The 11964-nt window shown below is 34.9% G+C and overlaps 1 protein-coding gene across 1 annotated transcript in view; it reads left to right on the top strand.

The window, feature by feature from the left end:
- Top2b (DNA topoisomerase II beta) overlaps positions 1-11964 on the top strand; it is a 65134-nt gene that overhangs the window by 22403 nt on the left and 30767 nt on the right. The window contains exons 7-15 of the mRNA XM_021181689.2: positions 456-668; positions 3843-4016; positions 6179-6280; positions 6364-6501; positions 8763-8901; positions 9591-9748; positions 9893-10018; positions 10978-11088; positions 11328-11433. Of these exons, the coding sequence (XP_021037348.1) occupies positions 456-668; positions 3843-4016; positions 6179-6280; positions 6364-6501; positions 8763-8901; positions 9591-9748; positions 9893-10018; positions 10978-11088; positions 11328-11433 (1267 nt within the window). The remainder of the gene's footprint in view (positions 1-455; positions 669-3842; positions 4017-6178; positions 6281-6363; positions 6502-8762; positions 8902-9590; positions 9749-9892; positions 10019-10977; positions 11089-11327; positions 11434-11964) is intronic.

Consider the following 11964-nt stretch of genomic DNA (forward strand, 5'->3'; position numbering starts at 1 on the left):
TTTCTTTAAATATGTTTTATTGTTTTTCTTAGATAATAGAAGTTTAAGTATAACTTTTTTGTTTGATTAAAATATTAATCAAGTTGCCAAAGAGAAGCTAGAATGCCTAGGAAATTTTACATAGCCTCTTTATAACTTTTAAGGCAAGGTACGTTATTTAGCAGATGCAACCGCTTATGTGTACTGGAAAAATTTCTCCCCGAGTCATTAGGTTCATATGTAAGAAATGTTGGCAGACCTTTGGAAAGTATTCTGAATTCTACATATGCTCAAATAATTTTATCAGATAAATATGTCTGTTTATTTTTATAAAAATCCATGGGCATGTTAAATGTGAAAGATGCTTCACTGTAAAAATGTTGTGGTAAATGAATTTTGTGTGTGTGTGTGAGCTGATTCTTTGTTACAAAAGTTAGAAACATTAAAGAAATACTTGTGTATATCTTCTTTTAAAGACATGGATGAATAATATGATGAAGACTTCTGAAGCCAAAATTAAATATTTTGATGGTGAAGATTATACATGCATAACATTCCAGCCAGATCTATCCAAATTTAAGATGGAAAAACTTGACAAGGACATTGTGGCCCTCATGACCAGGAGAGCATATGATTTAGCTGGGTCCTGTAAAGGAGTCAAGGTCATGTTTAATGGGAAGAAGTTGCCTGTAAGTGTCTTGGAAAATATTTTAATAGTGTTATTATTTTGTAGACTGAAGATAGTTTCATCTTGCTTTTTAAATCTTGTCTGATCTTTTTTAACTGGTGTGTTTAAATGATTACTATTTTAATGTGATTATCGATTTATTTGTTCTATTATCTTGCTAGCTAATTTCTGTTTCTTGCATATGTTCTTCTCTTCTGTCCTTTGATCATTTAAAAAAAAAACCTGTCTATTTCAAATTATACTTTGAAAATCTTTTTAGTAATTTCCGTAGGGTTTGTGGTAACATTTCATTTACTATTTCACATATAGCTAAGGAAATTCATAAGACTGTAACCCCAGGTCCCCTCTTCCACTCCTTGTGTCATTGTTACTAGACATTTCGTGTGTGTGTGTTTAAGTGTACATACATGTGCCATACTATGAATTTGAAGGTTAAAAGTTAGAGGATATTTCCGCTGTTGGTTTTCACCTTCCAACTTGTTTGAGACAGGTTCCTTTGCTGTCCTCACTGCTGTACTGTGCAACATGTGCCAGGCTTGCTGGCTGTCAGTTTCCGGGGGTTCTCCTGCCTCTGCTCCAGTTTTGCTGTAGGAGCATTGGGATTGCACGTGTGTGCTGCTACTCCTGCCTTTATACTGGTTCTGGGAAATTTGACTCAGCGCCTCCTGCGTTTACTCCAAGTGGTTTAAAACTCAGAATTGTCTCCCAAGCCTAAAACATTGTGCCCTATCATTTCCATATGATTGTAATCGTCATATGGAAAAGAAAAGGTGGCAGAAGAAATATAGTACAGTTTTTAGTTTCTGAGATGTGTGCAGTCGTGTGTGCTTGCAGTTATGATTTTGTTGTTTGTTTGTTGCTGTCTTGTTTTGGTGGTATAGTGATGTTGTCCTGGCTGACCTATGACTCCTAGGCTCAAGCAATCCTCTTGCATTAGCCTCCTGAGAACTTGCAATTAATTACACATATGTGCCATTTGTCTCAGTTTTAAGTTTTGATTTAATCTTACATTTCTGCTTGAGGATTTTCTTTAACTTGTCTTGTGCAACACCAAGCAATTTATTCCCTGTTATAGTATGAGAAAAGTCCTGATTTTTTTCTTCTCTTTCAAAGGATTTTTCAGTAGAATTGTGGGTTGACAGTGATTTTTGTTAAGCATGTAAAGATGCTACTCAATTCTTTCTTGGCATGGATTATGATTAGAAGTCTGCTGTGATTTGTTTCTCTGTGTTTTCTTGGTAAGGTTAGCATATTTCTTTTTCTTTTGTCATGAGGATGTTATACATGTAATATGTACTTGTGTGTGTGGTGGTTTTGTTTGTGATTTTATTTATCCTGTGAGATGTCTTTGAGCACCTGGACTCTGTTGTTTCATCTTTTAAAAATATTTAATTTATTTTAGGTATGAGTGCTCTATCTGAATATACACCTGCATGCCAAAAGAGGGTATCAGAAGTGGTTGCTGGGGACTGAACTCAGGATGTCTGCAAGAGCAGACAGTGCTCTTAACCACTAAGCCATCTTTCCCTCTTCCTTGTGTTATTTCATTTTTGTCATGAATTCTGAAAGCCTTTAGGCCTGATTGTGTCAACTGACAGTGGCATTTATGTCTTCTGTGCTTTCAATTTTTAGCATTTTCATTTTGTTCTTTATTATTTGAGTTCCTTCTCTTTACTGAAGTGGCATGTCTTTTCTACTAGAGACTGTACTGTACTAACAATAGTGATTCTAGGTGCCTGTTACAACATCTGAGATGTTTTGTTTTAAATTTGGATTTATTTTTATATGCATTAATAAAATACAGTCTTGTGCCTATGTGTATATTTGTACACCATGGTTGTGAGCTTTTATATAGTCTGGGCTCTCTGTCCTCTGGGAAAGCAGAAGCACTCCAAACCAATGAGTAATCTATCCAGCTCCATTTGAGCTGTTTCTGATGATAATTATATTTTCAATTTTTAAAATTTATTTTGGTATTCCTGAAAGTATTATGGAAGAGTTTGTGTTATGTATAGTGGCAGACACTGGGGTAAATGAGCTTTGTTATTGGTCTTAGGTTAATCTCTCCAAGTATTTAAAGTTTGTTTCTTTCTAGTTTTCATTGTTTGTTTCTTCCAGCTCCCTGGCAGAGATGGTTTGTGTCTTGTGCTCTATTGGCTGAAATTTCCTGTTACTATTAGAGGCTTATTAGTCTGGGGGGTAGCATGCAAGAGATTCTTTAGTATCTGATTAAACCTCAGTCTTGAATTACACATTGATCCTATTCCATACAGATCTGTTTCAGAGTGCACATGCACGTCTTTCCATGAGTAGAGACTTTTCATTTGCTCAGAAGTCTTTTTCTTAGCTGTGGTAGTTTTCCACTAGTGTTCTACTTAGTCTGCTTCTTGAGCTCCACTGAACTACAGAATAAGACAGACTCCTTATTTCATTTTTATAAGAGAATGGAGGCTGGGTGGATTGTTCACTGCCTGCTGCTATCTTCTCCTAGCCAGCACATGGCAAATGTATCTTTCTCTTGATCCATGTGAAAGCTTGATGTGGTCCCTAGACAGACAGCTTGCTGGGATGGGAGCCTTTCCCAACCATGGCCAGAAGCTTCCTATGCTTGTTTTCTTCCAGTACTGACTAGTTACTAGTTACTAGTTACTAGTTACTTCCAGTACTGACTAGTTACTGCATCTAATTTAAGGTGTTTACAATCTTATTAAACTTATGCTCTGGTTAAGCAAATGCTGAGAGATTCTGTGATTTTTCTTTAGCATGTGCCTCACTACAGACTTCAGAATGGCAGTTATTTTAGTCTAAGTTGTTTTGGGGGGTTGTGAAAATTTGTTAATTTATTTGGATAGCTGTGTTCCATAGGATACAGCTGTATTTGCTTTAGTTTTTCTCATGTCTGAACTCATATTAGAAAATTAACATTTGCCATTTACAAAATAACCATTTTCTAAAAAACTAAATAATGTACCTAAATAGACATGCTTTCTCATCTTTATCAAGTATACCACGCAAATGAATGCTCTAAGAACAGGTGTCAAGAAGGGAATGCTTGATGGCTTCCATCTTAGGTGAAAGCTGCTGTAAATGAGAATGGAAGTCAGAGAAGTAACTTACGACATGTTTTTATGCTGTTGTCCTATGTATAACTGTTTATTGTTTTTTAAATCAACAGGTAAATGGATTTCGCAGCTATGTAGACCTTTATGTGAAAGACAAATTGGATGAAACTGGGGTGGCTCTCAAAGTTATTCATGAACTTGCAAATGAAAGATGGGATGTTTGTCTAACCTTGAGTGAAAAAGGTTTCCAGCAGATCAGTTTTGTGAATAGTATTGCAACTACAAAAGTAAGTGCCCAGATTCTTCTTGTTCCAAGTCATTGGTAAAATAGTACCTTAAACAATGAAATAAAAACAAAACCAACAAAAATCAGTGGCTTTGTTATATTAAAATTGACTCATAGAAATGGAAATTATTTTATCAAATAGCTATATTCGAAGTATTTACATACACATTGAGAAGTTAATGTACTTAGTGTTTATTATTGATCATGTTGTATGAAATTTAGGGTGATAAGATTCATTATTTTGTGTCTGAGTTTTGAGTGTGGTAGAGAATCCTTGAGGAGTCAGCTTGTGGAACATGTTATTTGCTATTTTCAGGAGCTTTAACCTTCTTCTGTAGGTTTTGGACTTCAAAGTCACACAGAGTTCTTATCCAAAATTATTTATTGACTATGGGTGTAGTCTAGTGGTGGAGTGCTCACTCAGCTTGTCTGAAGCTCTGACTTTTAATCTAGACTCTGCAAAGTGAAGGAATGAATGGATGAGTGAGGGAATGAATGAATAAGTTGAAAGTTGATGATAATAAAGTAGTAAGTAATGCAAGCAAATACTATCGACTAGTTTAAAACAGTGATTTGTGATTCTTTTTAAAGTTTTGTTTTGTAATGTTTTAACATTTGTTCTTTTCCTTCCTTTTACCTCAATAATATGGAATCCCCGGTCTTTTCCTTGGACAACAGAAATTTACACTAGTGATGATTGTATTCTGTTGGACAGGGACCTAAAGCTTTATTGTTTAAAATACTGAATCTTTTGATTTAAAGGTTTTACTTCTTTCTCTCATTTCTCTCAGCAACTAGAAATAATTTCTTCTAAAAGATGGGCAGTTTTAGACTGCTGCTATGTGTAGTACCATAATGCCACCTGGGCCTCTGTTTTTCCCGACTTTCTTTTCTACCACCTATGGCATGTGGCTTTGTTTCCTGTCCTCAAACACAATTGCGTTTCTATAACTCAGTTCCAAGTTCTACGGAGAGGAAAATGGTAGCAAGCCAAATTGCCATCTTTTGGTCAGGAATATAATAGTTTTCCTAGAATAACCACCCAACTAGTAATTGCTAAAATCTCACTAGTTGGAGCTGAGTTACATGGCTTGTGTTTCTTTTTTTAAAAAACTGGGGGGATGTAGCACAAACTTGTATACAACCAAAAATACCCTAAGCAGTGATGTTCAGAGATATCATAGGTTAAATTACATGGTAGTATTGGGAAAGAGGGCAGTATTGCTGGAGAAAGTTAAGAATTTCTCTTTCCCTGTATATTATCTTATACATGTCATCCATTTGGCTTTTTATGAGTTCTTTCTTTGGTGTTATTGTTATTTTTTTAATTGAAAATGTATTTTTTCTTATAGTCTAATTACTGGTTCTCCTCCCCACCTCCTCCCAGATCCTCTCACTTTCTCTTCCACCCTAATCCACATCCCTTTCTTCCTCTAAAAAAATAAAATAAAATATGATAGAAATGTACAAACTGGAATAGAATGAAACAAACAGAAAAGATAGCTGAAGAAAAAGCACATGAAACATAGATAGATGCACAGACACACACTCAAACAGAGATTTCCATAAAAACACAAAATTGTAAACCAAAATTTATATGTAAAATACCTTTTAAGGTAAAAATAAAAAATAAGAACCTCCAAAAATGCCATTGTTTTGTTTTGTGTTGGCCATCATTGCTGGGCATAGGACCTGCCCTAAGAATGGTTTATATATCTAGTGAGACACTCTTGAGAAAGCTATCTTTTTATTATTAATAAACTGTTAAAGGAAAGTGAAATATAAATATGTTCCTGAGTTTTGTGAACCATCTTATCAAATTGTTAAATCTGAGTGGGACATGGATAGGTAGCTCAGGGGAATTTGAAAGTTGAAGACAATCCGAGGGAATGAGCCATTAATCAATGCCTATGCCAACTCTGAGTGATGTCACTTACATTGTTGAACATTTCCTTGGTGCTCAGATGACCCGAGAACTGATCTTCAGTATTAGGAAATGCCATAGATGTGGAATGAGGAGGTTGAGAGAAGATAGCTTGGCACTGTGACCTAAAGGGTCCTTTTAGACCCTTGCTATCATTTTCAGTTTCATATTCCTCTACAAAATAATATTGCACTACTAAATTGTTTGACATATTGTGTTCTGTACTCTCTCCTCTACAGGGTGGGCGGCATGTGGATTATGTAGTAGATCAAGTTGTTAGTAAACTGATTGAAGTAGTTAAGAAAAAGAACAAAGCTGGTGTATCAGTGAAACCATTTCAAGTAAGTGATGCTTTTATGTGTTCCACTATATTGCCACATCATGCCTGTTTTAATGTTGACCATTTTTATTGTATTTTTCACAGGTTAAAAACCATATATGGGTTTTTATTAATTGTCTTATTGAAAATCCAACCTTTGATTCTCAAACTAAGGAAAACATGACTCTGCAGCCCAAAAGTTTTGGGTCCAAATGCCAACTGTCAGAAAAATTTTTTAAAGCAGTAAGTTAAACTTGTATTATTTTTTTGGGTTATTGAGAACAGAGTAAATGGTTTTTCTTTTTTAAATTTTATTTTATTTGTACCTAAATTCTCTCTTTTATCATAGTAACTGTGACCATAGGCATGTTTATACTTTAAGTTAATATGTTTCATTCTGCTATTTTTTTTTTTGTTTTTTTTTTTTTGTTTTTTCGAGACAGGGTTTCTCTGTATAGTCCTGGCTGTCCTGGAACTCACTTTGTAGACCAGGCTGGCCTCGAACTCAGAAATCCGCCTGCCTCTGCCTCCCGAGTGCTGGGATTAAAGGCGTGCGCCACCACGCCCGGCGTTCATTCTGCTATTTTTAAAAGTGTAGAACACATTGTTTCACTAAACTATATCTTTTTTAAAGATTCATTTTATATATGTGAGTATGCTGTCTCTGTCTCCAGACACATCAGAAGAGGTCATTGGATCCCATTACAGATGGTTGTGAGCCACCATGTGGTTGCTGGGAATTGAACTCAGAACCTCTGGAAGAGCAGTCATTGCTCTTAACTGCTGAGCCATCTCTCCAGCCCATCACTAAACTATTAACTGTTTTGTCAAGCGCCATAGTAGGGAGTTACATAACTAAGTGTGTTAGCTTTGAGTTGGCCATTGCAAAGTTTCAGTTTTCCATTGACAGACATGCAGAGCCTCACAGCCTTCTCTTTTCATCCTTCTCCTCTTTTGTTCAAATTATTCTACATGTATACACACATACATATACACACAAATATATATATATGTATGTATATATATGTACATGCATATATATGTACATGCATATATATATATGCATATACTGCTATATATGTACATTTATAATGTGTGTATAAACTTACCCTACATATATATACATGTGTGTACACATATATATATATACACATACACACACATATATATGTGTATGTATGTATAAAATGTCCTATACAAAATGTAGCATTTTCTACATTATTGCAAATTGCATTTGAATTTGAACATTATTTAAGCTTTTTTTAAAATGAGGGTACAAGTAAATAATAAATCTTGATTTTTGTAATTGAATTTTATAGCAATGGGCTATATGTATTTTATTGGCTCCTATAATCTGTGGTACACCACTCAGGGTTTCATTTGGCTTCCTTGTTAGCAGTACCGCCAGTTAAACATTTAGTAAATATCTGTAAAGCACCTTTAAAGTTGTTTGACAGTGGGGATGAAGTCATGTAATCAGTTAGCCAAAGTTATCTTCATAATGTCCATCTGTCCGTCTGTGTGTCTCTTTGTGTCATTCCCAGTCCCCTCTGCCCCTTCTCGTTTGAAAGTTCATAGTGTGGTGGGGGAATAAAGTATAGTTATCATGGAGAGTGTATTTTTTAAATCCCAATATTAGGTTTTTAAAGGTAGGGAGTATAAGAAGCAAAAGCAAATGTGCTTTTTAGGTACTTGCTTTTCAAACTGTAGAATATTTATAATGAATTCTGAGCTCACATTATATTATAGCTGTCATTGTAACAATTGCTCTTACAGAGTGATTTGGTTATAGATACTGTATTGTTTTATTTAGGCGAATTAAGTCTAGATTTGGCACAGGTTACCTTTTTTTCCTCATTAAATTGGCTAGAAAACTATTGTGCCTAAAAAAAAAAACACATCACTAAGGATGATTTAAAAAAGGTTTAAGAATTGGAATTGAAGATACTTAGCTCTTTTAGGGAAACAGTTTGTCATCTTTCACACACCAATTCATTCTGAATCATAAACAATCTGTTAAGTAAAGTCTCTGTTAGCAAAATGAGGTTTTTGTATGAATTTCTGAGTTTTCCTAATGTGATCTTCATAATCAGTATTTTTTTCTCATAAGATTTTAGGCTTCATATTTTAAATTGAAGGATATTGAAGATGTCAATGTCTAGATTTTCCAATTAATAAATTAATGGATCTTTAAGCTTTTCCTATTGTTAACTTGCAATAAGAGTCATACAAGAGCCTTCATATTAATGAAGTTTACAGGATTTTTCTCATATTTGTCTTAGTACTTTAGGTCATTGTATGTATAGTTGTCTGAGCTAGTTTGACTTACTAGCTATAACTGTAGTTTTATTGTCATTCAGTAAAATTTACTAGAATGTCTCATAATCATTATAATTTTGTCTTTCAAAGTGCCTGAATTCTAGCTGTCATAGACAATTGTATACATTTTAGGTGAACTTATGAGCTATTTTATTTACTGCTGACCTTTGATTTCTTTTTTTAAGGCCTCTAATTGTGGCATTGTAGAAAGCATATTGAACTGGGTGAAATTTAAGGCTCAGACTCAACTGAATAAGAAGTGTTCATCAGTAAAGTACAGTAAAATCAAAGGCATTCCAAAACTGGATGATGCCAATGATGCTGGTAAGAATCAAATCAAGTTTAAGATTTTAAGTTTACCCTTTATTTAGTTATAGAAAATTTCATTTATGCTATGATTTTCTGTTAAGAGTATAATTGAAATTGAATCATGTAGGGTTAGGAGGATGCTTCTATGGGTAGGAGTACTAGCAGTATAAGCATTGAAGACCTAAGTTTGAATTCCCAGCACCCATGTACAAAGCTGGGCACTGTTGTCTGTGCCTTCAGTTCTAGCACTGTGAGACAGGGGTTGTGTAGAGATGCCAGTGGATTCTGAGAGCTTACTGGCCAGTCAGCCTTGCTGAAACAGGGTGCTTCTGGTTCAGTGAAAGATTCTGTCTCAAGGTTATTAATCAGATAAAGAGCAATAGAGGAAAACAGTTAATGTCCTGCTGTGACCTCTGAATTGGTACATATATACCATAGAGAAAAAAGAAGGAAGTACAGAAGGAAGAAATTGCTCCATGTACTATTTATTACTATCTTAAGAGGTTGAAAATCTAGTACAATGTGTTTAAAATTTACATTTTATAGCTACAATTATAAATTACAGTTTACCATTTAAACTTCATTAAGTGTAGTATAAAGTGACTGATAGTCTTCTATTATTATTGTTGTGAAAATTTTTCTGGCTTCATTTTCCTTAATGAAATAAGGTACTCAAAATGTATTTAATTTAAAATATTTTTCAGGTGGCAAACATTCCCTGGAGTGTACATTAATATTAACAGAGGGGGACTCCGCCAAATCTCTAGCTGTATCTGGATTAGGTGTGATTGGTAGGGACAGATATGGAGTCTTCCCACTCAGGGGTAAAATTCTCAATGTACGAGAAGCGTCTCATAAACAGGTTCGTATTTATTCACATAGGTATCCATGACAGTTCTAACATATTGCTCAAATTGAATTTTTTCAAATGTAGATTCAGACTCATATATACTTTCATATACTTCAGCAATTTAAAAATAATTTCAATATTTTTCTTTTTGTATAGATTATGGAAAATGCAGAAATAAACAATATTATTAAAATAGTTGGTTTGCAATACAAGAAAAGTTATGATGATGCAGAATCTTTGAAAACTTTACGTTATGGAAAGATTATGATTATGACTGATCAGGTTGGTCTGAAAGTTATTACATAACTACAGTTCATATCTTCAGATTGTCTTATTCATGTATATATGTATGTATGCATGCTGGACGCAGGGCAGATGTTTTACCACTGAGCTACATATCTAACTCTGAGACTGTTGTTTGGTAATTGTCTCAGGAAGTAGTATAGCGGAAAGTGATTGTGACTGTGTGCTTCTAGAGGGTACATTATTATATGGAAACCTGCACATGAAGCCCATTTTATATTATTTAATATTTTGGCAGTTAAATAATCTTATTGGTTATTTTTAAATGTCTTGAAATGCAGCAAGTAGGAAAAGAACAGGACACAGTATTATATCACAGTAACTAAGCCTACGTGGGAATAGGAATGAAATGTTGGCATCTGTAAGAGAAAAACAGTGATCTAGTAGTTTGCTAGTTACTATTGGCACATGTTGGTCTAAGTTAAGATGAACAAAACCAAGGAGGACTTTAACATAGCAGTAATCAAGAAAGAACTAGAATATTGAAAATGGAGAACTTTATATGTAACCAACAGTATCTCTTAAAATGTAAAAGCATTTGTCAAATATTCACCAGAAAAAGCTGCTATATACTTTTATGTTTGCAGCTTTCATGTCATGAGAAGACATGTAAATAACTGCACCCAATGGCCTTCCTCTTCTATTGCCCAGGGAAGTGGGCTTATAACCATGTGTGAAGTTTTCCACCTTTAAACATCTGGTACACCATATAACATGAATAATGATAACATGCTCATTATGTAAGGACAAGTATATTCAGTCTGTTGTTAATTGAACTTGTAGTTTAAGTGATAGTCTTCTAATCTATACTGTTTCATTAAATACTTATCTACATTTGAATGAGATTTTGCCTAGCCTTCACTCATACATTTTAAAATTTGTTTAAAAGTAGTTATATTCTATACAATTATGGGACTTTTTACTTTATATTTATTTAGGATCAAGATGGTTCTCACATCAAAGGCCTGCTAATCAATTTTATTCATCACAATTGGCCATCACTTTTGAAGCATGGTTTTCTTGAAGAATTTATTACTCCCATTGTAAAGGTACAACTTGCATTCTTTCAATATTGCATTTGTTTTGTTTTGTTTTTTGTTTGTTTGTTTTTTGAGACAGGATTTCTCTGTATAGCCCTGGCTCTCCTGGAACTCACTGTAGACTGTAGACCAGGCTGACCTCGCCAGATGCTGGGATTAAAGGGGTGCGCCACCACTGCCTGACTTGTAATGTTTTCATAAGTCTTAGCAGAAGAACTAATTTCTTTCTTTTCTCTGATTAATTTAAGGCAAGCAAAAATAAGCAGGAACTTTCCTTTTATAGTATTCCTGAATTTGATGAGTGGAAAAAACATATAGAAAACCAGAAAGCCTGGAAAATAAAGTACTACAAAGGTTTGTAATTTAATATTTAGGTTTATAAAGTGACTGCCTAGGTAATCTATTTTTTCTCTCTCTTTTTTTAAATTGGGTATTTATTTCATTTACATTTCCAATGCTATCCCAAAAGTCCCCCACACGCTCCCCAATCCACTCCCCCACCCACTCACACTTCTTGGCCCTGGCGTTCCCCTGTACTGAGGCATATAAAGTTTGCATGACCAATGGGCCTCTCTTTCCACTGAAGGCCGACTAGGCCATCTTCTGCTACATATGCAGCTAGAGACACGAGCTCCGGGGGTGGGGTACTGGTAAGTTCATATTGTTGTTCCACCTATAGGGTTGCAGACCCCTTTAGCTCCTTGGGTACTGTCTCTAGCTCCTCCATTGGGGGGTCCTGTGATCCATCCAATAGCTGACTGTGAGCATTCACTTACGTGTTTGCTAGGCCCCGCCATAGTCTCACAAGAGACAGCTCTATCTGTGTCCTTTCAGCAAAATCTTGCTAGTATATGCAATGGTGTCAGCTTTTGGAAGCTGATTATG

Source organism: Mus caroli, chromosome 14 (genome assembly GCF_900094665.2).
Source record: "Mus caroli chromosome 14, CAROLI_EIJ_v1.1, whole genome shotgun sequence".
In the NCBI taxonomy this organism is placed as follows: domain Eukaryota; kingdom Metazoa; phylum Chordata; class Mammalia; order Rodentia; family Muridae; genus Mus; species Mus caroli.